Source organism: Pomacea canaliculata, linkage group LG1 (genome assembly GCF_003073045.1).
Source record: "Pomacea canaliculata isolate SZHN2017 linkage group LG1, ASM307304v1, whole genome shotgun sequence".
Taxonomy (NCBI): domain Eukaryota; kingdom Metazoa; phylum Mollusca; class Gastropoda; order Architaenioglossa; family Ampullariidae; genus Pomacea; species Pomacea canaliculata.
This window is the reverse complement of record NC_037590.1, coordinates 30,807,068-30,832,795: the sequence shown is the minus strand read 5'-3', so window position 1 is coordinate 30,832,795 and position 25,728 is coordinate 30,807,068. Positions and strand designations below refer to the sequence as shown.

General features: G+C 39.2%; 1 protein-coding gene across 3 annotated transcripts; it reads left to right on the top strand.

Moving 5' to 3' along the window:
• Positions 1-9,441: 9,441 nt before the first annotated feature.
• On the top strand, positions 9,442-25,671 carry LOC112562615 (N-acetylglutamate synthase, mitochondrial-like). 3 transcript variants are annotated; one of them, XM_025235972.1, is made up of 15 exons: positions 9,442-10,502; positions 14,800-15,224; positions 15,450-15,600; positions 16,996-17,112; positions 17,658-17,768; positions 17,972-18,087; positions 18,842-19,061; positions 19,466-19,546; positions 20,260-20,359; positions 20,949-21,042; positions 21,215-21,292; positions 21,555-21,640; positions 21,860-21,954; positions 22,691-22,744; positions 22,973-25,671. In XM_025235972.1, the coding sequence occupies exons 2-13, from the start codon at positions 15,001-15,003 to the stop codon at positions 21,874-21,876; spliced, it is 1,395 nt and encodes a 464-aa protein (XP_025091757.1). In that variant the 5' UTR covers positions 9,442-10,502; positions 14,800-15,000; the 3' UTR covers positions 21,877-21,954; positions 22,691-22,744; positions 22,973-25,671. The 3 variants fall into 3 exon arrangements, with proteins under 3 accessions (XP_025091757.1, XP_025091750.1, XP_025091766.1); XM_025235965.1 differs by lacking the exon at positions 9,442-10,502 and adding an exon at positions 13,828-14,040; XM_025235981.1 differs by lacking the exon at positions 9,442-10,502 and adding an exon at positions 14,376-14,512.
• Positions 25,672-25,728: the final 57 nt, after the last annotated feature.

The window sequence follows — 25,728 nt, the reverse complement described above, 5'->3', positions numbered from 1 at the left end:
GCGTGAACGTTCTTGTTTTAACGATAACGATACTCTTGTACTCCGCTCTGTCCTTTATAGGAAAACACAATTATCAGTTTCAGTTTGCTTATAAACATTATGAAAATGACGACGACGACGACGACGACGACGACGACGACGATGATGATGATGCACTCCTGTAGAATATGCTCAGTGGTTTGTTCTGCCTCCCTACAGAAACTCAGTGGGGATAAGACCGACGTAGCTTCCGGTATAGGAGGTGCTATAGACTGTTGTGTCCTGTCCGGAGGCGGAAAATTATCACTTGGTCTAATTTCGATGATAGCTGTCTGGTGGCTGGAGTGGTCTTTGCGGATCGAGACTTAAGGAGGGTCTTCGTCACTGTTTGGCTGATCGTAGGTTCGTCTTGCTTGTCTTCAGCCACACGTTTTGTCATTCTGTCAATATCTCATTGTCTTCAATGCTACAGCGTGATTGTATCCTTGGCAATACTATTTTCAGGTCTTTAAGGGAAGAATAAAAAAATAAATTTTGAGGGACATCTGTCAGGAACACGACCTGCGAGTCTGAACTTGCTCTGCTCCTGTTCACTGTGTAGATCAGGACTCCTACTTGGGCTCTGCAGTGGTTGAAGTGAGATTCTGTTGGTATGGTTACCTCCTACCTCTGTCCATAATATGACAGGATTTCAGATGGCGTCTGCAGATGACCCATCTGTGTAAGCTCGTATTACTGCTTCTTGGGGGTTCTAGCATATGAAACACCAATCCTTTCTTGCTTGTCTTGTCTTATTATTGTTGTTGTTATTATTATTATTTGCTTTCGTCAGGATGATTTCCCAAAATCTAGCTAAAGGATGTATCTGTAATGCGATTACACGGCCAAAACAGTGCACTACACTGAGAGTCTTGTCTCAGTCAGTGAGTAATGATAGTATAATTATCATGGCCTGATATAAATCAGCGACAGGAAGACCGCCGATAAACAGGCGAAGAAGAACCCAAAGAACGGGCCGCGGTGACTACGTCGTCATTCATTGTACACATTAGCGGCGGCCAGACTGTAGATATATATATCGGAGGACGTACAGCAGGCAACAGATTGGTGGTACTAGCCGTCGCAGACGTATTTCTTGGTGCCTGGGGGGATTGAGGGAAGCTGCACGGCCTGAACTGCTGGAGAGTTGAGTGGTCGGAGATGGGGTTTGTTGGCTGCGCGTCGCTGTAGTAGCTGGCCGTCGGCCGCACCAGAGATCGCTCGGTGGCCGGCATTGATAACGACAGTCAAGTGGTTTTGTTATAGGTTTTGATAAGAGTCATGATCCAGAATCTACACCACTCACTTGAAGTCGTCTTCCAACATAAGTCAAAATATATTTTAAATTATTCTTTGTTGTTATTTCTTAAATAAATACAGATTCTTAAATAAAAATTTCTTTCTGACTTTTTTTTGTAATAGTTTCTTTTAGTTTTTTAGTTTGTAGTTTCTCAAAAAATGTATTATTCCTTTTCGCTCATTCGTGCCTGCAGGACATGCCACCTTCTCTTCCTTTCTATTCTATATCATTTCCCTCTTTTTGTGAAACACTTTGCTTTTTCCTGTCCCTGCCAGTCGTTTTTCTCTCTGTTTAAAAAGTTTCCATTTTTGGGTGCCCCTCGTTAATTTTTCTTTCTTTGTTTTCTCATTTTCGTTCTGTCGTGTAGCAATGCATTTTTTTTTTTCGGTCTCTTCACTGTCTCTGTCTATCTCTCCCAACATTCCGCCCATTTTGGAACCCAAATGCCTTTCGTGGACGCTTTTTTGTGATCACGTGACTTACATTAACTTCGTCCTCTATTGATTCTGTCCGTCATGAGGGTTCCAGCATTTCTACTGCCACATCGCTGAAGCTTCTGTTTCCGCTCCTACATCAGAGAAAACTCTGTGACTCATTTGTTGTCATTGTGCCGTTAATCGAAATGGTTTGTAAAGACACCGCAGGCTGCACACAGTTACATCTTTAGTGGGAAAATCGCAAACAGCGATCGACATAAGTTCTAAATAATTAAATATTAAAATTAATTAAAGCAGTATTAATAGGGCAGATAGTAGTCTTCTTTTGGAAAACATCAGACTTTTGTGTCCACAGTAGCGCAGTTTTCTGCTAGCAAGATATTTCCCTAGAGGAAAATTATTCTTCTTTAGCCAATACATCTTCCACTAACGCCAGAGTAATTCAAAGTACTGAGTTGTCTGCTGCAGTGTACAGTTAGCTTCTGCTACCGAGGATGTAAGTAGCAGACTACACCCGAAACGGGGGCTTGCGGTACTCTAGGTGTTAGTGGCATGCGGTACGCTATAGCTGGTTAGCCAGATGAAGACGTCGCGTGCCGCCAGGTGCAATATATCCTTGAGGTGTGCCGTGCGCACATTATGAAGAATGACAGGCACGTCCATTGTGGTGGATGAGTTGCAATGACGTTCCACTATCCTAGCAATGAAAGGAAAGCAATTAGGGTGTTTCGTTTAGACTGCTGTCCTATGGCCACATCCAATTAGCACTTAACAGTTTCAGTAGTGCGCGCAAACCGCCATCTTGAGTTCGTGGTTTTAGCTGATAGCAGTCTTTCCCTGAAAGCGTCTTCACGAGTACACAATGTCAGCTTTATTGGTCGGATAAGGAGCGACTGAAATCAAACAGACGTTCTAAGTGGACAAATTCTCTTTCACAGTTGCCTGCTCTTGCCAAAGTAACAATTAGGAACAAAATAAGGAAAGAAGCGTAACTTGGACTGCTTCACGTCTGGAGGAGTCTGGCATGGTCAGTCTGTGTCAACTGACCGCCCGGCTTGGCACCGCACTCGACAGTATTAGCCTGCGAGTATAGAGTTCACTCAACAACAGCTGTGCCAGTGCTGATAACGTCTCATTACTACGGGACGTCTCGCGAGGACGCTGCTATTACATTACTACGTTCGTGCGTCACGTCAATACAACGTCCCTGTTGAACAGTATCCATGTTTTTACATTACTAGCACGGACGCCAGTTTCTAAACTTACTCTAAGTTGTAAAAGCAAAGTTTTCTACATTAAAATGTGACAATTCTGCAGTTCGCGAAGCAGTAACTCGATCTGCCGACAGTGGTATTATGTTTTAAGATACTGTCGAGTTGTCTCATTGCCGAAAAGATTTACTAGGTGCAGTTCGCGCAAAGGGTGATGATCAATATTTGCAAAACGTCTGCTCTGCAGACAAACCGGAAAGGGCTTTGAAAAACTTGTAAGCAAAAGCACTTCTTGAGAAGTTCGGAAGTCACGTGATCAGTACTGATTCATTAAATGTACGAGATGTAGGTTTGGCTGTAGCTAGCCAAACGTTTGATTCGATGCTTCATGTTTAACTTTTGCAGAGGTAATGTTACAGTACATTACCTCGACCTCATTCATCCAGCACACTTTTGTGGTGAGAAACGCATAAGGAGGGTACATTATCAGCAGCATGTTGGGTGAAAATGACTCATACCAGATCAATGGGACTTCCGCAGAAATCAGATGATGACTGTGAGTGTCGTTGTCGCAAGATTTTGTGGTGAATTTTCGTGAAGTTGTTTGGTACCATATGGCTTGAAGTCTTTTGTATGAGAACTTGTCTGCTCTTTCACGTGATTCAACGGTCAGAGACTGCAGAAAATAGTCTACCATGTTTATTATCTGTTCTTTTTGTTTGCAAGATAACTCTGGATTGAATTTCTTGCAACGTCTGGGATTTTGTGCTTGCCCATGTTGAGCGATTGTAAACATATCACTGCTGTCTGCGTTACAACAAATCATAACAGAAATTTGTTCTTAAAAAAAAACAAAACAAACAGCCTTTGACTCACTTTGTTTCGTCTGTCGTTTTCAGAGACTGGTCTGTCGTTAAGTAGACGGGAAAGGAATCCAGTTTCATCGATATTGCAAACACCAAGCTTGTACCACTGTTTAATGACCTCCTTTTTTGTTCTTGCTTATGCCACATTTATTTTTCGACCCGATTGCATTACAATCCAGCCACTTTTGCTTATTTGCAAATGTCATCTCCAGATCGACGCCTAATAGTCTGAGATTGTACGATTTCTTTTCGTGGCCTTTAAGAGTTATCGAGAATATAAAGACAGGTCTGTTATTTTCACTCAAAGCTCAAGCAAAAGAGCTTCTGTTCAGCCAATATTTTGAGCGAAACTCGATGTGAACTTCGATCAACAAATAATAAAAAGGAGGAGTACTCAGCAACTAAACTGGGTGCGTGTGAGTGAGATGGAGATGGAGACAGGAAGTGATAGAGATGAGGGTAGAGAGAATTTCTTTAAACTCTTTCCGCTCTTATACCAGCCAGGAACTATTCATCAAGACCTATTGTCCACAGTCTTCCGGTCTGTGTTCAGTGTATCACGCAGTCAGAAGCTGTCACAATGAGATGCGACTAGAGACATAAAGAGTTGTGTTGTACAGAGAAAGCCAAATGTCAGGTGAGGCGAGGGCAAGAAGCGAGTCTGGCGGCTCTTTAAGAGAAATAACTGGGAAAAACCATTCTGAAAACCTGATGGCAAGATAACGAGTGTTCACTACTACGGCTGAAACAGGCCATGGGCATCATACCTCTTAAGACTAAATAGAGTGCACAATTCTTCCAGATAAAAAAAAAAACCCTCATACTTCTTAAAAGCTTTTAGATTCTGAGTTTTGTGGCTGAAGATTTTTTGAGTGGGGAGTGCAGTCATCCCTTGAATGCGAGAAACATTGACCAGGAAAGAGAGCAAGACAAAGAAATTTTGAGGCAAAAAAAAAAAAAAAAAAAAAATGCTCTTATTACTTGAAAAAAAAGTGGTCATTTTCATTCACAGGAGAAGTGGTATAAAATAAACAGAAAACAGTAGATACTATCAATATCAAACACTATTGCACTATTGTCCTTGACAACAAGAGAGTGTAGTTATAAATATGAGTGTGTGTGAGAGAGAGAGAGTGAAGAAAGGAAGGAAGTGTCGAATTACATGTACCTGTCTCAGGAGCTAGGCAAACAGTCTTCGACAGTAAACAAGCTGTGATATCGTTTTCAAATCACTGTCCGATAATGATGAGGGCGAGAGGATCTGGAGGATGGAGAGTGACTAGTTCCTGTCTGTCGCCAGCGCCGCTTGTTTGACATAAAGATCAGCGCTCGTGGCGCCATTTTCTCCACATGTGTACTTTCTAACGCGTCTCTTCATACACATCGACCACTCTACTGGGATCCAGTCACATGACATAGTGACAAATATTGTGTGAAAAATTCTTCAGCCAAGCATACCACAGTTTGACAATACATCCTTGATCAGGATAAAGAAAGTCGTAAAAGACAGCGTATCCACTCATTAAATAAGTCTTTTGAAAAGCCAACATGACATTAAGAATCAGTTCTTTCTAGCTCAGATAGGTAAAGCTCATGCATAATAAACACCATCCTGTAATTTAGGGTTCACTCAAAGTGAGCCAATCAGTTGCAATTATTTAAATACAAAGTAGAAGAAGTTAAAAAATGTGTCACCCTGTCCCCTTTGTGTATATATATGCACGCTACATTTTCCCCTCTTACTTTGATGAACAGCTGTAAGTTAAATAAATAATATCAGCGACCTCTTTGAAAAAAAAAAACTACCGTCACCATAATCACTACTAAATCAAGGCTTAAGAAACAGTATCCACAGGAGAGCTTCTAATCTGCTGCAGAATTTTTTTGCCAACATTTAGGGATCCCGCTCCCCATCCGATGCTGCAAAAGAAATATAGGCACAAGACACACACCAGAGTGTAATTTTTTTAAGTTGCCCATTCATCAAGCCCAATAAAGAAACCTCTCATTGAAACTGACCTCAAAATCGATATCGATTTAATCGAAGTAGCAAAGTATTAACAGAAACTTTCCTCTACATATCTTCATTATTTATGCGCGATATTTTCCTTCTAAGACTTTCTCTTCGTGGCATCTTGGGAAACCACTTTCGTCTGCATGCATGGCGGGTCACATCATTAGCATCACCTTTCTCTTGAAGTCGCCTAGTGTCGTTGAATGGACGAGAACAATTAAGCTGACGAGGGAGTTGTTTTTTTGCTCCATCTACCACATCAAAGACCGCGGTTAAAAGCATTCGTCTGATGTGTTCACTTGATCAGTTCTCTCATCACAAAGCAAATGGGAGAGAAACAATGGGAGATAGCGGAGCCGCCCTGAGGCCGACAGTTCACTCTTTCAGGCTCTGAGAGTAAAGTCCTTGTAGGAGAGCCAGTAGAAGAATGGACGATGATCAAAAATGTGAATGTAAGGTGTTTTCAACATATGATTTTCAGCTGAATTTCATTCAAAAGGGTGTGTCAAAAATAGTCTTTATTACATAGACCAGACCTGGGCAAACGCCGGCCCGCGGGCCGGATCCGGCCCGCCTCCTGTCTCTGACCGGCCCGCCTGCTGGCCCGCCCGCCAGTAAATATAATATATATACAGTATAGGGTAAAACTGAGTTAACTATATTAGTCCGGCCCTCTAGAACCATTCCAGTTTCTCATCCGGCCCCTTGGGAAAATGAATTGCCCACCCCTGACATAGACTGTACTTCTATATTGTGGTCGTCCAGTAAATATCGTCAATCGAAATCTGTTACATTTAAATATTCTGTGCATCATCCACAATAATGGCATAAAACGAATGGTTATTTTATACCCTGATTTTGTCTGTTATTTTGATTTTTTTTATTATCTTAAAAATATAACCGTATTCCGATCTCTATTTCCGTACCTCCATCCCACTCATCCCCCCTTCTCTATGTCTTTCGTTCTCTTTCTCAGCCTTTTTCTACAAAAAGAAGAACTTTAAATAGAAATAATAATTAATTCTTTTGAAATACGAACGACTCGACATAAAGAGGAAGTAATTACAAACATGATCAGCCTCCAGTTTTGAGGATCATGGAGCCGAATAAAACAGAAAGAGTGATAAGTTTTGCTGTTGAGTAAACCAAGTTTTCGGTGTAATTAATAAAGTAAAGAAAACAAGTAAGAAATGCCACACCTAACGCCTTGAAGACAAGAGCCAAGAATACTCACCTGCAAAGTAAGCAACATGTAGAGCAAACATGTCATTCCGGCTGGAAATGGTTGTCGAAGTATAAGAAATATTTCCCGTTACTGTCTTTTTTATTCCGAAAGGTTGCGTGTTTTCCTGGGGATGTTGCCTCGACGTGTGGGCATTATGAAACTTATTTCTTCTTCTATTTTCCAGGCGCAGATGGCGTGTTTGTGGAGTGGAAAACTAATTAGAATTCTGAGTATGCTGGATGTAAGCTACGGTTTGTAATAGTTCATTTTCGAGGCAGCCAGTAATATTGTTTGGAAAATATGCAGCAGATTTCTAGAACTTGCTTATGGAGAATGTTACGTATCAAAACAATGCTCTTCATCAAATAATCAGCACAGGATATATATATAATAAATGTAGCATTTTTCTAAGGATTGCTCATGGGTCCCGTGGAAAACGTTATCCAATAAATGTGTGCAAGGCAAAGATACGACTGTTGTTGGAATCGTTGTGCCGATGGGTCTGACATAATGGGGACCTGGTGGTTGGAAGTAGGGTTGTTTTTTTTTTTTTCTTCGCTGTCTGAATCCCTCGGCCGGACGAAATATTTCACGTCTTTATGGTCCTTCAGCAGACGATTTAACCATGGACGACTATTGAACGCTTTTTTTCCTTCTACCTGCCCTGCTGCTAGAAGAAGAGAGGAAATGGCGTGTTTGGCCGGCAAATCCATATGCCTATCGGATCTAGCTTATAAAAAATATACCTAAACCACATTCTCATCGGAAAAAGGATTACATGGAAGTCAACACGGACTTACTCGAGTCATTAATGTCAATACAAGAGAATTAGTATTCAGAAGAGAACGAGAGAAAAAAAGGCTTCGAGAAAGAGAAAGTGGGTTATGGAGTGAGACTGATGGACGAGAGTAGCTCTGGTCAGTGGACCGGTAGTCCGTGCTCATCAATCGCCAGTCCCTATATCCGCCGTTTCCGTCCCGCCAGGATGATTTGGGAGTCTGCCCGGTATTGTTCAGAGGCAGCATAGAAGAATCAGTTTGGTGGACAAGAAGAAGAGGAATGAAGAAGAAGAAGAGGAAAGGGATTGTTCTTGGCTACTTATCACGCGCGCGCGCACACACACACACACACAGAGAATCAACCTTTAAGTATTTTTGAAACAAATGCGCGTAACGGTTTTTAGAAAGTTCCATGGGTCAGTGTATGTTGTAATTGCAGTGGTAAGAAATTCAAAACTAAGGATCAAATACTGTAAAAGAGCGTTTGCCAAAGATAGAAAGGGGAAAAATGGATAGATGATGATGATGATGGTAGTGGTGATGGCGACGGTAATGTATTAGCAAGCACATCACGTTAGACAAGGAGAGGAAGTAACAGCAGCAGCTTCTTCGCGGCGATAAGAGAAATACTAGGAACTGTAAGAATATCTTCAATATCACTGTGATTATTGTGTCGTTATGACATTCACCGCTCATGATCGTTACCACCCATAACTGCGATTAGCGAACCCTGACACTCACTCCTTTTGGCCCCAATCATCGCCGGCTTGTTAATGTTATTGCCGATGTTCAGGCGGATCAAGGGAGGCGCCTTATTGACGCTGTCATCGAAAAGCTGTTTGCACTTGAATAGGTTCTGTCTGGACCCCGAAGTGTCGTCCTCGGTTGAGTTCTTGCACTGGGACTGGAAAGCTAAGCCTGGCTATGTTCACATTTGCAAGTGCATCTTGCTGCTTTTGCGGCTCACAAATGCAAATGTTCATATTTTGCTGTCATCATTTTTGCTGTACATGACGTAGTAGTACAGTCTGATACTGATGGTGTTTCACATTTCAGGAAGGGAGACAGACAAATAAATATATATGAATGCTCCATACGGAATAACCACATGAATAAAGAGAGAGTGGGAGAGTTAGCATGTAATGAGAGAAAAGGGAAGAGCCTAGAATTCGCTTTCCCCGTCCACCATCCAAGTTTGGTCTGCCGATCTTATGGGCGCTCACCCATAATTTACACCCATAATGTCGAGGTGTTCTTTCAATAAAATAAACACACTTCACATTTACGCATCCTAAATCTTCACCCGGCCCTGTTTATTGTTGTTTCAAGACAAGAAACAGAAAGGTTTATGAAAGAAATTACGAGAAATTGAGTAGAGAGTAGGAGGAAGAAAAAGATGATAATGATTATAAAGACGACGACTCCAAAGACGATGATGATAATGGTAATGATGCTGAAGACGACGACGACGAAATAAAGAACAGCTGGATTGACAATTTGAAATCATGTCTTCATGATGATGATGATGACGACGATAATGGTTTGCTGAACGGAAACGAAACAGAGAACCGATAAATGAGTTCTTACCTTTCACTTTTTAGCGAGCACGTGCGAACTGTCAGGCGAGGACAGGGAGGGCGATGCCATTCTTATCTGTGCCATACATCTTCCTTCGAGTCGCCTTCTCCCATCTCCAGCTGTCTGTCTTGCCGTTCCTGCAGCCGCTGTCACCGCTAGCTCGGCCCACTGTTGCCATGGCAACGAGGCAATAAAAAAAAGGCTGATTATTGTTAATCTTTGGTCTCGTTTTTTTTTCCTCATAAAAGTGGTTGTGATGGTTATCTCCCAGGTGCTGATGTGGGGGTCACTATGAATATGTGTATGTATAAATATAAAAGAGATGGAGAAGGATCCAAGATCAGGGCTTTTATCTTTTTTATCTTTTTGTTGGGGATGCTGTTGAATTATTACTCTTTCTCCCTCTCTCTCCTCCTTTCTCTCTCTTGCCTGTTTGCTTGTTGATACATGCGTACACATTATATAAATGTAGATGAAGGGGCTTTTTTAAATCTTTATTTTCTGCTTTCTCAATCTTCTTTTGTGGAAGGAGAAAACCAAGAAGTCACAAGAAAAACAAAACAAAATCTGCATCATTTCAACATTAAAAAATATATGTTATTTCATAGAGAATATTCTCAAATGTAAATAAGCAACGTCCACTCAAGATCAGAATCACTCGTATAATGAGCAGATACCGCCTACGAACTCCAGAGATATTTCATGTCTCTCGCTCGTGTCTGTTTCTTTTCTTCTGCTTCTGTGTCTGCAAGTTTGCTCTCTCTTTGTTAAAAGATTTGACACTATCATATTATACCGTGCAGGAAGTCTGGTTTCTGGAAAGTGTCTCCTGTCTCCGCTGTCATAGATCGGGTGACCGTATGAACGTCTCGACCGTTAATTCTTGGTTTATTCATAACCGTTCGCCCACACCAGTCTGAAATGAGGCGCACGATGCTCGCCCGGATCGAGTGATGCGCGCGCACACCGACAATGTGAGTGGCCAATGCAGGCGACTTTCTCCATTACACTATGTGGGTGGTTGTCTATGATCAAAATCTCTCCAGCTCACATGGACACTTGACAGTTTAAAAGGTATGTACCGATTCCCCAAAAGGGATCTACCCCTACTGGAAAAATGTACATGTTATTAAACACGACGGATATAATTGTATAATTCGCGAAAGTAAATGCTGTTGTTAAGTGAGGTTTACTTTACAGTTTAAAAAAACACCAAAGCTACATGATGTCAATGGCAAGATAAGTAGAATACAGGGGTGAAAACGTGCCAGGCAGGCCATAACCATTCCACTCTTGGTTTGAACCTTAATCTTTGACATGTACTAGCTGACCTCAGGCCTGACGAGAGGGGGGGGGGACAAGGGGGTCTGGTGTACCCGGGCCCGCAGCTGTCATGGGGGCCCGGCCTTGGTCAGTGGATTTTTTTTTTCTTCTTTCGAATTGTAAACAATACATTATATACTGGGAAAATAATTTACGATTACAAGTACAAGGGGCCCGGAGAGGTCGTCTGTCCCGGGGCCCGGGCTGGCTCTCGGCGGCCCTGGCTGACCTCAAAGATCGTGCAACATGAAGATGGGACACTAACCTCTCTTTTGGACAGAAAGGTTAAGAAGGCTTAGAGTAGGACAGCTTCAGGTTTGCAGGCTGTAGCAATTTGATTCGGAAAATCAAGAAGTCTGATTAGTTGTCACACTGCATAGAAATGAAACTAATTATTATAATTATTACCTTATCATCTGTAGAAAGATGCTTCAGTAATAGTAGTGAATACAGATGTTGCCAACAATCGAGGCACAAAGGACCAGTGACTTTGGTGGCTTAGGAGTACAATATTGTTCACAATACTTTCTTGATCACGAGGACAGTTGTCAATAAAACGGTACCGTTTAACAATAATTATCACATAGTAGGTTACTTATCTAAATGTAGATGTTGTCAGTCAAATTATATAACTTATAAACATAGTCCTGGTATATACTGAAAAAATAACAAAACTATTAGTCTATTACACGTAATGATTATTGCAAGGGGCCTGGAAATAGTCCTCTGTTTCAGACCCCGTGCCGGCATTAGACGTTCAAAACAATGTTTTCATATTCTTTTACCAGTTTTCGCTCCACTTACAAAGTTATCTAAAGTATATCACATATTTGTGTTCTTATCTTCTATTATCTGAAAAAAATACTCCTAGTTCCCTTTAACATAAATGTTTTACAAGGTCATGTAATCTGTCCTTTTTTTGTATACCAAGAGAGTGAAGCACCATTCATTATAATCTTTCCGAGATGAGCAAGTTTCTATGATACTAAAAGCTCAGTACAATAATTTAAAGACATTTAAAAGGGAGAAAGAAAAGAGCACTTCCTTAAAATAGTGATTTTGATACTATTGTAAAATTAAATATACATTATCTTTGTCTGCGCCCTAGGCGTGAGATAAATACTGTGCCACATCGCCTCCCACAAAATATAACAATGTCACCCTAATGGCAAAGCCCTTCCCGCCCCAAGACTTACGCTGACAGGTGGGCGGGCGGTACAATGGAGACTCTTAGAGTCGCTAACAATAGAAAGTCGTAAAGTAAATCATGGTGTCAAGGTGCTGCCCAAACACATTCCAATAGCCATCAACGCCGCTCGTTCCGTGTCCGGCCTGATAGAGTTTGCTGAAAACTAGAGAAGTACATAACCTATAGGTCTTAATACGTATTATCTCTGAATAACCAGTTTCTAATATTCTGTCAAAAGAGCATAACAAGAAGCTCTCCGTTCACACTGTGTGCAGACAGACGCACTCTTAGATAATTAAAAAAATGCAGTGTTTCCAATGAATAAGCATGGAACTTCTTCCGACTGAGGATAGAAGAGAGAAAGGTGTGGCTGGCATGTGGTCCCACCCAGGCCCGTTCTTACCCCCCGCGAGGCCCGAGGCATAGGGTATGTGCGGGGCCCTTGACACCACGATCGCCACGGTTGTTATTTAATGAAATGTGCGGGGCCCTAGGCAGATGCCTCGTCTGCCTGCCCCTAAGCACGGCCCTGGTCCCACCCATCCTAGCGATCCGCCCTGTTGAGCCCCTTGCCCATCCACCAACGCGCCGCCACTCCTCCTCCACCCCCTTCTTCCCCGCTGGTTACTGCAAATGCGCCCTCAGATGACAGCTAGGTTTTCCTGTAACACATGAACTGAGAAACTCGCGTGTGAAGTGAATCTACAATTAAGCAGAGGAAAGGTGTCCTGCAATATGATGCCAATATCATTTTATAGAAATGATAATTTTCCCTAGCATTTTTCATCATTTTAAATAAAACAAACAGCAGGCCATTTTTGCGCACATTCCCCCCCCCCCCCCCCGCCTCTTTCCCTGACTGCGCCCCCACCCCCTTCTCCACCCATCCGCCTACACCGCCCTCTGCCGCCTCCGCCCTCCTGCCGTCTCTCCTGCGCCCTCTAGTCAACTGGTCACTGAAAACGCCCCCTCCAGTAATGGGGCTTTCCTGTAATACATCCACAAAGAAAATAGCGTGATGGTCGAATTATAAGCAGAGGAAAAGTGTCCTGCTAATGTCAGTCTACAAAAATTATATATGTTCCTTAACATTATTTACCTTAAAAAACATTTTTGCCCCCTCCCCCCTTTTCCGTTGCTGCGCCCTAGGGCTGTATAGCCAGTAGCCGTGGGTTAGCTCCAGGCCGGCTGTTACGCAAGCGTTTCCATTACAGGTAAAAGCCATCTCTCCAATACCTCCATTACTTCATTTACAGCCCAGCGTACAGACTGTATCACCGGGAGAGAGTTTCCTAACTAGAACCTAAAAGATTTTGCATCTCCTATCGGACACCATGCAACTTCGCCCAGTCCGACTGATTTCCACTTGCACATCGGTGCATTAGGTTCAGTCTGTCCACCGGTCAGCGGATTCCGTTAGAGCAGCGTAGAGGTTGTTGCTCTCTGTCACTCTCTGTTGTCTCCTCTCTTACGTCTTCCTTGCTCTACCTCCTCCTCCCGGTTTTCTGCAGGTACCGCGGCTGGAATAAACTCTGGTGCTTCGCTGGCCTCAACTCGATCTAGGCCGACTTCGATATGTCTCTAAATTGCACCAGTTGGTCATCTTCACCATTTCCACCGTCGGGAGGCGTGACTGCTACCTCGACTGCACGCTGTGTGGGATTGTTATTTCTGGTGGCTCTTTAATGGGCCAAAGCTAATGCCACTGGTCACGCCCACCCCGTCCTGTCTGGTCATTGTTTCCCCAGGTGGCTCAGGCAACTTAATTCGTAACTTCGGGTATAACAATAGACCCATGTAGCCGCGGGTGGGCAGCTTTAGGTCAGCTATTACGCACGCACCCAGCGTGAGGGAGGGATAGTCCTGGAGCCCTTCGACGCCGACTCTCTACAACCGAAGACATAAATCAGTACACCATTAGAGCTACATCAACTCAGTACACCACTACAGCTATATCAACATATAGACCAAATGCCACATCGACAATCGGTCGTCAGACGGCAGAAGGGAGACTACTCTCAAACAGTGTGACAATGGAGATCACGTCTGCTACCAAAATCATTCGGCTTAGTGCTTATTAAGCTTCCCTCCCAAAGAGAGGTAAATACACGACCGTGATCATTTTAAAAGGACTCTACAGATGTATATTTATATCTCTCCATATTTTAGGAAAATATGTAAATTATTGCGCTGATTTCTTTGAAACAATTAGAGCATCTGCATTAGTGTGTATATCAAGCTCGGGTATGACAAATTTCATTTTGGAGTCTGGAGGATCGTGATCTGCAGACTGCCATATGTAAACAAATGTCAGAAGGTTCGCATTCAGCAGTAGTTGTACAGGGTTATTGCCCATGAAAACGTTTTGAGATAAGCAGCATATAGGACCAGGAGGTTACTGACCAGGTTCATTTGATGTCCGAGGACGCGTGACGCAACTCACTTTATCTTTCTTGTCTCGCCGAAAATAATCTTTTGCAAACCTATGGGCTTTTATTTAGACTAGTAAGATGAGCTGACCTCAGATTTTAAATGTTGTGGGTTTCTCAGTTTATATCCTTATTTAGACCAAGTAAGTTCTATCATTTATTTAAACATCATGCATCCTTTAATTTTACTTTGCACCCCTGTGTATGTGTGCAGTTTTGAGAGTGGGGTGGATTGAATATGTATAAATCTGCTGTTTAAAAATGAGTAGAGAGTAAAAATAGAGACGTCATATATATTTAGGTTTAGTAACAATAATAATCTACTGAATAAAATTGCACTAATAACTGTCTAGTAGCATGTAGTAAAAGGTATATGCTCACCTTATGGTATGCTTTTGAGCTGTCTGTGTAACAGCACTTTTTATTTCAGGTACTGCCACAGTCCTTACCAAAAGCAAACTGCAAGCTGTGCATTTCCTGATAAGACAGCCATGGTTTCCTGCTCCTGTCATGCTGATGAAATAAACAGAAAGCAAGCCACATGTTGGGGTCTACTTTCTGACAAGCTTTTGATTGTTCATGTTACTGACAAAGAAAATTTCATTTCCATTACACCTAGAAGCCTTTGAATATGGTTAACTCTGACAGTCTGATGGCTGTATTAACTTCAGCCATGAAACGGAACATTTTGAGCAAGATTAAAAACAGTTTGAGTTTGGCTGTGAGTATCTCACAACAGACTGGTCGAAGTGAAGGACAACTTGTGCAAAAGTGCAGACAATTATTACATCAACATTTTGCTGCCGTATCTGTGATTAATTCCGAAAAGCACATTCGCAGCTTTTCAACTGCACGGTGAGTAATTGCATCTATAAAATATTCAAGTTGTTTCAATGATGTACAGGATAAAATTTTTTAAAATTATATATAAAATGTAGCCACACATATACATCACACACATTAATATGCATATTAATTGAGACATGCAAACAAAGATAATTATAGTTTCTTTAAGATTTTAAACAACCAGCAATCTTTTTATGTCTGTATCTTGGTGTTTTGTTTTTTTGGTGCCAATAGACCATCTCTTGCGGCATGTAGTACAAGACGAACAGTTGCTACCAGGAGGAAAGGTGGTGCAGACTACATGGTCAGCTTCCACAACAGCCAAAAATATATCCCCTGGAATCAAACCGAATTTGTGCCAGATCTAATGAGGTTTCTAAATGAGGTAATTATGCTTAAACACTTGTCTAGAACTTTGGCCTATAATTATAATAATAATTTTTCATAATAAGTTATTGATTAGGTTTGAATCATGAAAGATTTTTCTAAACTCATAAATAAAGATGTTATTGTGTTTACCTTATTGACTTTTCAACTTCTGCACAAAAGAATTCACACACGCATTCACACATGTGCACATACATGCATTCACATACACATGCACACTCTGTCCCTCTTACATCTTGCCCTTTTGACTCCTAGATATGTGTGCTGAAAAAATGCTGACTGAACTAGTCTTGCCTAGAAACCCTGACTCTCTTGCTTTACTTTATTAGGAAAAAAAAATGTATGTCTCTAAAGCACCTGTTGCTGTCTCAGGGCTATCGTGTATCAGAGATATGAGTTCTAAAAAAAGATAGAAATTGGAACTTGCTTATTATTGTATTAAAGGGGAATTTTTTAAAAAGTGTATGTGTTTATGTGTGCTGTATTGATTTTAAAAAGACTAACAATTCTTTATTAATGTGAAAGCATATGCAAGCAACATGCTTTTTTCATCTGTAATTAAGATATTGATTTAGAGTTTAAAAATTATTACATATACAGTCTTGGTGTTGCATTAATGACAGTAAATATGGAAAGCTAACATGAGTCTTCATTTTAGTTTAATGTTGGGAAGTGATCAGATGCTGTGATATAAATATTTCAGTAATTCTGTTTTGAAGAACTGCGGACTAGATTTCTGTTGTTCAGTATTAGAAGGCAGGCTGTTTCACAGAACACTGTGAGCTTATTTTAAGTTTGACTTCTAAATAGATTATTGATTATTTAATGAGTATTAAATCTTAGAGTGATGGGTCAGGGGGAGTCTGTGACCCTTCCCTTCAGTTCTGTGCTTCTTCTTTTCCATACAAAGAACCATACTGGAAAAATTATATAAAAATTGATATAAGCAACATATACTTAAAAGTCTTGTGGCATGGAAGCAGTAAGATGTGAGAAGTTTCCAGCATGAAGGGCAGGATATGTGGTTATAGAGGCAGTAAGCAATGAAAAGTTGTGTGTAGGATAAAGTAGGTAAAATGAGCTTAAATCTTTTCATCAGCCATATTTTACCTTTGATTACACAGTCCCCTTTATTGCTGGGTGGTCAAAGTAGTGGGGAAGTATTCCTGTCATTGATAGGAGCCTGTAACGGGGAACTTTCTGCTTCAAAGTTAAAGAAATATCAACCAGTCTTTGAAGTTTTTTCTTAACACCTAGACATTACATATCAATCAGAAATGGTGTTTTGAGGAGCTACGTAATTATATCTCTGTTTTTCAGTAGTGACAGTAATAGGAGACATGTCCCAGAATTGATTTATGTTTACTACTGCTGTGCATTGTTTTCCTTCCAGATTGGCACTGATCCAAAAGAGGCACGCTTTTGGTTGAAGCAGTTTTTAAATATTGATCAGAAACGACCGTTTGCAGTTGTGGAAGTTGATTCAGAGGTCTTTGCTGACCCTAAGCAGGTGTGATAACGATTAAAAAAAATTGCAGAACTTATTTATAATGTATTTTAAAAATATACTTTTGAATAATACAGGTAAATTCCATAGTTCCTAGCAATATGTGACTGTGATTCTTGTACTTTCCTTAGCTCAGTTTTATTCTATCAAATAAATGACTATTTGCATTATATGTTTATTTGCTGAGTGGGTAAAGGGGATAACAGAAGAACAATATATCAATTTGCAATGACATTTTTTCAGTTTTTTTGTTGTATTGCTAAGTGATTTCAATGTCTTCTCTTTTCTAAATGTTGTGATAGCTATAGATTATAGACAGACAACAAGCATGCCAGTTTTGTACTGATGTTCCAATATCTTGTTATGTTCACTAAATCGTTTAATTTTTCTTTTCTCTTTTACACTTGATTGTAGTTACAAACAAAATGGGTTCAGACAGTGTCAGTGGGGGCTACTGTTTGATGTGTAAGCTGATTATTATAGGGTTCAGAAATGTTTCACATGCTTTGCTGTAATATGCAGATAATTATCATGACTGTTAATTGCAGTTGGATCACCTTGCATCAGCAATATCCTTCTTGCAGCGAAATGCATTGCAACCAGTTGTCGTATTTGGAAACCTTTCATCAAGCACAGACAGCACTTCTTTAACAGTACAGGTAATTTTGTATTTTCACCTCATTCCAGTATTGTATTTCAAAATGGGTCTTTTTTTTTTTTTGCTTAGTATGCAACGCATGTGTTTCCATGAAAGTATCAGGCTTATATTGTGCGCAGAGGATATGTGCAAGCAGATGTCTTTACGTATCTTTAAAATTTGTGCACATCTCATATAAACTTAACAATGAGTCTGTATTTACAGAACTTGAGGGCTGCCTCAATAAGCAACAGTTGCATGCTTTGTGATTTGCTGGATAACCAGGGAGTACAAGGAAGAGTGCTGTTTGCTGGCAGCAGCATAATTCAAGCTGAAGCAAGGTCAGAAACTGCTGCAAATAACAACAATAATAATAATGATAACACCTGCTGTGTGTTTTTAGAATTTTTCTCCATTGGTGATTAACTCATTCTCTTTTGCAGATATATATAGCCTACACTTTGTGGTTGCACTTTAGACTTGTAGTACAAATGTGTGTAACAGACTATCATGTCTCTTATGTAATATTATGCTCATAGAGAAAAATAATTATTTTAGCTGAAGCATTTCCAAACACAACTATCTTACTTAGATCGTAAATGAAACAACTTTGACAGGAAATGTTTAGAATTTTCCCATTGCAACTCTGTCACCATAAATGCAGTTCAGGGGTAAGAATATATCTTTTAATGCAGTGCAATGGTTGTGGGTAATGTCCTTTTTACTTTATGTCTGACAATTTAAGTCCACTGCATGCAGGAATATAGTATCAGAGGATAACATAGTCAGCATAACTCTATGTGTTAAGGACTTTCATTCCTAATTACTTTTGATTTATGAAAAGTATACTTTAGGATAAAAGGAGGTAAGAACAATTGCTTTCTGCTTATGCGTTTCAAACAAGCTTGCTATATCCATCTTTTATTGTTCTTGAAAAAAAATGTTTGTGTTGAAAAAAAGAACAATTTCTTGCATTTCATATCATCCTTGAATCTTGAATGAAAATATATTTCTGTGTGAAAGAAAGTTTCCAAGCCTTGCTGCTTATTTAGTTTTCTTATCTCTTAGTCCTTTTTAAAAAAAAAATTATTGCAGCAATAGCAGCGAAACAGTCACCAATGTCAACTCAGATCTGATCCAGTGGTGTATAATGAGGCAAACCATTCCTATCATACCAGCATTTGGGGAGACCTCTTGTGGCCAGATTATGCCCTTAAGAGCTTGGAATATAACATCGGCTATTGCAAAGGCATTACATCCATTAAAAGTCATTAAAGTGAACTGTACAGGTGGTTTTCAAGATGAAAAGCAGCATGTGAGTACGTTGAGATTAAGGTGTTAAATGCATAAGTTATACGTACATGTATCATTATGCGTATAAGAGAGAGAGAAGCAGAAGGAGCAATACCTGATATTTCTTTCCTCACATTTTCTATGCATCAAAACACTTTAATGACATTTATTTTTCTTTGATCTATTTTCTGAGGAAGCTGTTAATGTTCATATCTTTTTATCTTTGTTTTTCTAGTGTGCTATAAGCATTTGCTTTATCACTGTATCTTTCGTGTACCTTACGTATTCCTAAGTGATTTGATCTGTTTGTAAATAGGATGAGTTTCAGCAATAAGGACTGCTAATACTATGCTCTACTTCATTGATCTATCTATGGAGAAGCCTAATACTGAAAGTTTTTTTTTTTTGCCATGCCGTTTTTTCTAGGTGATCCCCAACATCAGCCTGCCATTTGATTTTCAGGCTGCTAAAGGCAAAGTCTGGTGCACACAAAGAGTGATTGACACTGTAAGCCTAGTTTTATATTCCTTGATTTGTTGTGACGACGAACTCTGTGAGGACAATTATAGGGTCCCTGACATGCGTTTAGCATGAAATCTCATTTATATCTGTATGCTTTACTTATTTATTTTAAGCGTTGGGCCATATTTTACTTATTATTCTTGGACGGCAAAGCAATTTCAGGAAATTGTCGTTTTAAATGACTTGATAGAAAAACATTTTTTTATAAAGTTGTCAGTGGTGTTGAAGATTTTCTTGTCCCTTTTGAAGTACCATTCCTACATCTTTACTTTGTAATGAACCTAAAAGGAATACTGTGCCCAGAGAAAATGTTTGAGTAAACTATGGGGAAAACATCTTAAGCTATCTGTTTTTCAAAAGATTTTAGATGCTCACAATTTGCATAGTATATATTCTTTGCAAGCAAGGAATAGTTAACTAGCGTCTCAAGCAACAGACTCTTTTATCTTCTCCTGGTTTTAGGGCTGGAATTAGTCAATGTAAAAGTTGGATATTGAAACCTACAGTTTCCCACCCACATTATTGATCAAGAGAGAAAAGAAAGGAGAGAGGAGGAGACAACATATTTTTGTCAGTGCATGAAATATGGTGGATGTAAATAATGCTGCCAACGTTATATTAGATTTTTAAGATCTTTACCACCTTTGTGTAGAAAGTTCTTTTTATGCTAAATATTATGATCCCATAATTGTCCACAGGTGCAAGAAATAAGTAGTTTGCTGTACCAGCTGCCTGAACACACCTCAGTAGTCATTACAGCAGCAGACAAAGTACTTGTGGAGCTTTTCACCCATCGAGGTCTGCTTTGCTTGTTCACTTGAGTGTACTTGAGTCACCAAGCATGCAAAATATGGCCAGACAGTTGAAAAGGCGCAGATGTATAGAGATGCTTCTCGTGTGACTGTGTCATGTAGTTCTTATTTTTGGCAAGCAGTTAGATCTTATTGTCATATAGTTTTGTAATGAGAATATTGTTAGCATTTGAGTAAAGTAAATTTTAGTCTATTGAGCATACCTGTATATAAGCTGCACCCACTAAATTAAAAGTCTCTACTTTATTTACAAATAAGCTGCAAATGTATACAAAGTTAAGAGAAGCTAAGAATAGTCTGATGCTCCTGAATTTGGAAAATCCAAAAACAAGCCGCATTGCTGTTTAAGCTGCAGAGTTTATATTTAGGGGAAAAAAGTCATGGCTTATAATCCAAAATTTACAGTAGATTACTTTAACAGAGGTTTTCTGTAATCTAAACATGAACTACCCATCTTAGTAAGGCTAAATTGTTGCTTGTATATAATAACATTGCTTTATTTTTCTGTGTGTGGTGTGTGCATGGGTGTATGTGTCACTCTGTGTGTGTGTGTGTGGTTCTATATGTGTTTTTAGGGTCAGGGACATTTTTGAAGATCACTGAGCCAGTTAAGAAGTATCACAGTCTAAAGGACATTGACATTGATAGATTGACAACCCTTCTCAACAAGTGAGTGATGTATTTTAGTGGGTGTCATAAATTACCTGTTAAACTGATTTGAGGGTGTAACACTATTTATACTAAGGTTGTGAACTTCGTGATTCTTGAACTGTTCTTGAGCGTTAAGGCTTAGTTTTCTTTCATCTATAATCTTGTAACATTTGGCATCTCATTGCTGCAGGTCATTTCACAGAACTTTGTGCAAGACGTATTTCAAAGACATCAAGGATTCTATTCACACTATTTACCTGTCAGAGAGGTAATTGTACATGAAAAATAGGTCAAATTATTACCTGAAAAGTTTAATATATATATATCCTAATAAGCATACCTTAGTGGGTCTTAATATTTTAATTATTTCCTAGGCAAGATTCTTGTGTTTTGAGTGGCTGGCTTCAATGTGTTAAAATAATGTTTTATATATATGTACCCAGACCCATACTTTTGGGCAAGAATTTTTGCTTTTCTTGCTTTTAGTTTCTTTTAAAAAATTGATGTTTTGTTGATTTTTTATTTTGAAGATATACTGCTGCAGCAATAATTCTTCAGAGAGAAGATTGTGAATATTCCATACCTCTGCAAGTTTGCAGTGTCTGCCCAAGCACAGGTGAGACTGATGAAGCAGAATCTTTTTAAAACATAATGTATAACGTATGAAAAATAATATTTTTATATTTAATTTTGTGTAACTTGTCATTGTTTGCTGATGCATGAGTCACATTGCAGAATTTGCTTTAGGATTCCTGAGACATGTGACATAGCATATAAAAAATGTTTAAATGTTTATAAACAGTCACTTTTGTCTGAGCTCACTTCTTATCTGCAGGGAGAAGGTACTGGTGAGACGGTGTGGGAGCACATACACCGTGACTTCCACCAGCTGTACTGGCGGTCAAGGGGAAACAACCCTGTGAATCCTTGGTGGGTATAAAATACATGGAAATGAAATGGGTCACTAGAATGATTTAAATTGGAGACAATGAGTCAGTTATCTTTTGTTTTATTTTTGGTTTTCTTTACCACTTTCTTGGAGTTATATAAGCTAAGGGAGAAACTCATAAATCACCATGTAGATAACATATATTCCTTCCTTCTAAACTAAGACTTTCAGCTCAAGATCACAAAGTAAATCGTTATATGGTGCAACTTAAGTAAGTCTAAATGCAACTTTAAAAGTAACTTTGATCTAAAACAAGGTTAGAATGGTGCCTTATTTTTGTTGTTGTTGTTTTTGAAGTGTCTTCTGTTTACTTATTCCCAATCTTCATCTGAAAACTTAAGTGGCTTAGAAAAAGTTTCTTTTGTGACCAAAAACCCCTACCTGAGAGCAGTGCAAATTAAGAGTGAAAGAGTATTCCTTTCGTTCCACTCCGCAACCAGTACCATTTAAATGATGAATGAATCAATGAAATTTTTATCATCTTCATACAGTTCAGTCAAGGATATGTGGATTAGATATATTGCAAGATGTTTGCTTAGAATACTAAAAGCAAGAGCTTAAAAAAATGAGCTTAGAAGTATGCTGTCAAGAGGATAAAACATTCAGAAATTTTATGTTTAGGGAAGAATACACCATGACTGCATATGCTAGTTGCCTGGTTGAGATCTTTTATTTCTCAGAAGGCAATTGCTTAGAAAAACATCTGATTGTTTCCAGGTATTTCAAGAAATGTGAGGGAAGCTGGAGTAATGGGAAATGGACAGTTTTCTGGTAGGAAACAGTTTAGGCATGCACGTGTGTGAATAAGAGAAATTATGATTATATATATATTTTTATACATATTTATAAAACTATTAGACTGCAGTCTGATGTAAAATGAAGAACTTTCTTCTTGATACGAAATTTTTTCAATTTTCTGTATTGATGATTTCTTTTTAAGTACCACGTTTTGTGTTATGATGTGTCTTAAATCTCATACCTTTCGCAATTTTCCTCTAGGTTTGGAATCGCAGAACCTACCCTATTCACCAAACTGATCACTTCTGCTATCTCTGTACCTGAGTCGTTCTCCCAGGAGGAGTCTATCATCACTCATTGTGAACAGCTTCCATAACTAAGCATAGTCTAGTCAAAACACACAATAATAATAATAATTAAAAAATGTGTGATTTATTTAGTTCATGATCATGCTCACGAAGGAGCATGCTCTCAGCGCTTAAGACAAGGAGACATGGACAATATACGAAGGCGGGAAAGAGGAACTACTGTGCAGAGAAGTAATGAGACAAACATAGAAGATGCAAAGAGGGATCAGGAAACAAAGAGAAAGGATGGAGTGAATCATTCCGAGGAAGACAAGCAGGTAAATTAGTAAATAGCCTATAATCACAACTAATGACAATAGACAAAAAACATGAACGAAAGAATTAGAAAATGAAGACAGCAACCTACCAGTCTTGGGCAAATATTCTCTATCATGCTATTCACTGCCTGTTGTTAGTCAAGGTGCATGTGACCAGTTTCTGCTATAATAATTGGAAAATATATTTTTGAGTTCTTGTTATGTCTACGATGTGTGATTCCTGCTCAAAGCATGTTATGCTTGATAATGTGATGTGAAAAAAGCATTACTATATATGGCCAGTAAAACACTTGTTTAAGTTGAGATTCTCCTAAGGGTAGATTTTTGTCATTTTACATTTCCTAGCTTTCAGTTTGAAACATGATTTTTCTCTATACATATAGGTTATCTTTTTTTTTTTTTGCATGCTCCGTTGGCTTTTTCAAAAGCAAGGAGATATTGTATTGTAATAGTTGCATTTTTTTCAGTTTGTTTTGCTTTGGAGACTTAATTTCAGGAATTAAACGCAACAGACTAAACGTGAACTGCAATAGTTATGTTTTAAGAAATGTTTAGTTGAAGATATATTCTTATGTCTTTTATCTAATTGATGTACACCCATTTGTTGTGAATCTCTCACAGGACCTTAAACTGACAGCCATTGGATCACTTGTATAGTCAGTTGTTAGTAACTGATGTTATAATGGCCCCAAAAGTATGTCAACTACTTGTAATCTTTTATAACTGTGACTTACGTGTTAATATGCATGCTTTTTTTCCACCACAAGTGCTTCAGCTATGCCTGCTTCTGCATTAGCAGCAGACCCAGAAACAGTGTGAATCAAAAGTTTTCACGTGCCTTCAGACTGGACATGGTCTTTCAGAATCCTTCATCAGACTCTCTGCTGATGATGGTGATGGGTATTGTTTTTAGTCAACTAAATGTTCACTTCCTATCCCCACCATAAACAGTAGTAGTCTTGGTAGTTGGACCAGTACAGCCAGTGGTGGTGTTAGAAGCACAAAAAGCAGCTCTGGCAGAAGTGGTGAAATTTGTTGTCTACCCCATGATCTCCACGTGTGTGTTTCTCATTCACTGTATATGCAAGTTTTGTCACCATAACAGTTAGTTCCTTTGTGTCTCATTGCATTATTTCCTGCTGTTTAATGCAAAATTAACTTATGTTCCTGCTAGTGAATCAGCAGTAAAATTTTGCTCAGCCTGCGTTACATGAAGTGGATCATCTCCTCATTGTGTAAAATGGCAGGATGTTTGTAAACATTGGTGTGAAAAGCATTTTGTAGGGCACAAGAAAGGGAGAGTACATGTGTATGCATGTTGGCTAGAAACACTTTGGTATTTGTGGTGGGTGATACTGCAAAAAATAAATAAACTTAGGTCATGTTACAGATTTTATCATAAATACCTTTGTCTTTACTGTATTCATTCTGTATGTTGCTTATATTTTATATGATGATTTTGCATTTTAAAATGTTTCAGATTACTTTTGGGACATACATTTACTCTGTATTATATTTTCCTTCTGACACATATTGTGTTTTGTTAAGCATAAACACATTTAGATCATCCTGTAAAAATAATATGTTAAACACTACTGCAGAGGGCAATTCTTTTCTGACAAGCTTTCTGTGGATGGAAAATTTTATCATATATATTCACAATCTTGCCTGTTATGATTGCATATCTGCTCAGGCATAATATGAACATGCTTCCATGTTAAAAGCTGACACAAGCAGCAGACATTTGATGTGCATTCCAATGCATCATTCCTTTGCCCTTATACTGGTATAACCAAAGACATGAAACTATTTTTTTTATCATGGTGTTAATTTGACATTTTGTTTTCATTCTCTGTGCTTTATATTTTCATGTTGAAAATTTAAAAGCAGTTATGACAGGTTTTCTCAAAAACCAGGAGAGGAAATAAATTCTGATAAGCTTTTAGATTTGTGTTGATTTCCATGCTGCTGACAAATGACACACTGCTTGCTGGTGGCAGAGTGGCTATAAGATCTAATCACCAGGCCTTGGATGCAGGGCCCCTCCCTTGATAGCTGGCTATCATACAATATGGCACTGCAAAGGGGGCCCCTGCATCAGAATTTTCAAGCAACTATTGTGACAATAGTCTTATCAGAGCTTCCTGCATACTGAGGAAGAACTGTGAGAAATGAATTACTTGGATTTGAATTTCATTTAATACTCATCTCTGTGGCATCTGTTTGTAGGGCTATCCATCAGTGGTTTTCTAAAGGTACTCTGGTTTCCCCCATTGTGTGTGTATGCACATGCAATATGAGTTTTAGCATGAATGAATAAACAGTACCTTTCATACTTGCTTATTGTGTGCTTGTATATGTGGGCATTGTGGAAAAAGACACTATAGAAATA

Coding starts and splice junctions, on each gene's coding strand:
- LOC112562615 (XM_025235972.1), top strand. CDS start 15,001: ATGGTTAACTCTGACAGTCTGATGGCTGTATTAACTTCAGCCATGAAA. Junction 19,547..20,259: donor CACAAAGAGTGATTGACACT/GTAAGCCTAGTT, acceptor AATTGTCCACAG/GTGCAAGAAATAAGTAGTTT. Junction 21,293..21,554: donor ACTATTTACCTGTCAGAGAG/GTAATTGTACAT, acceptor TTTATTTTGAAG/ATATACTGCTGCAGCAATAA.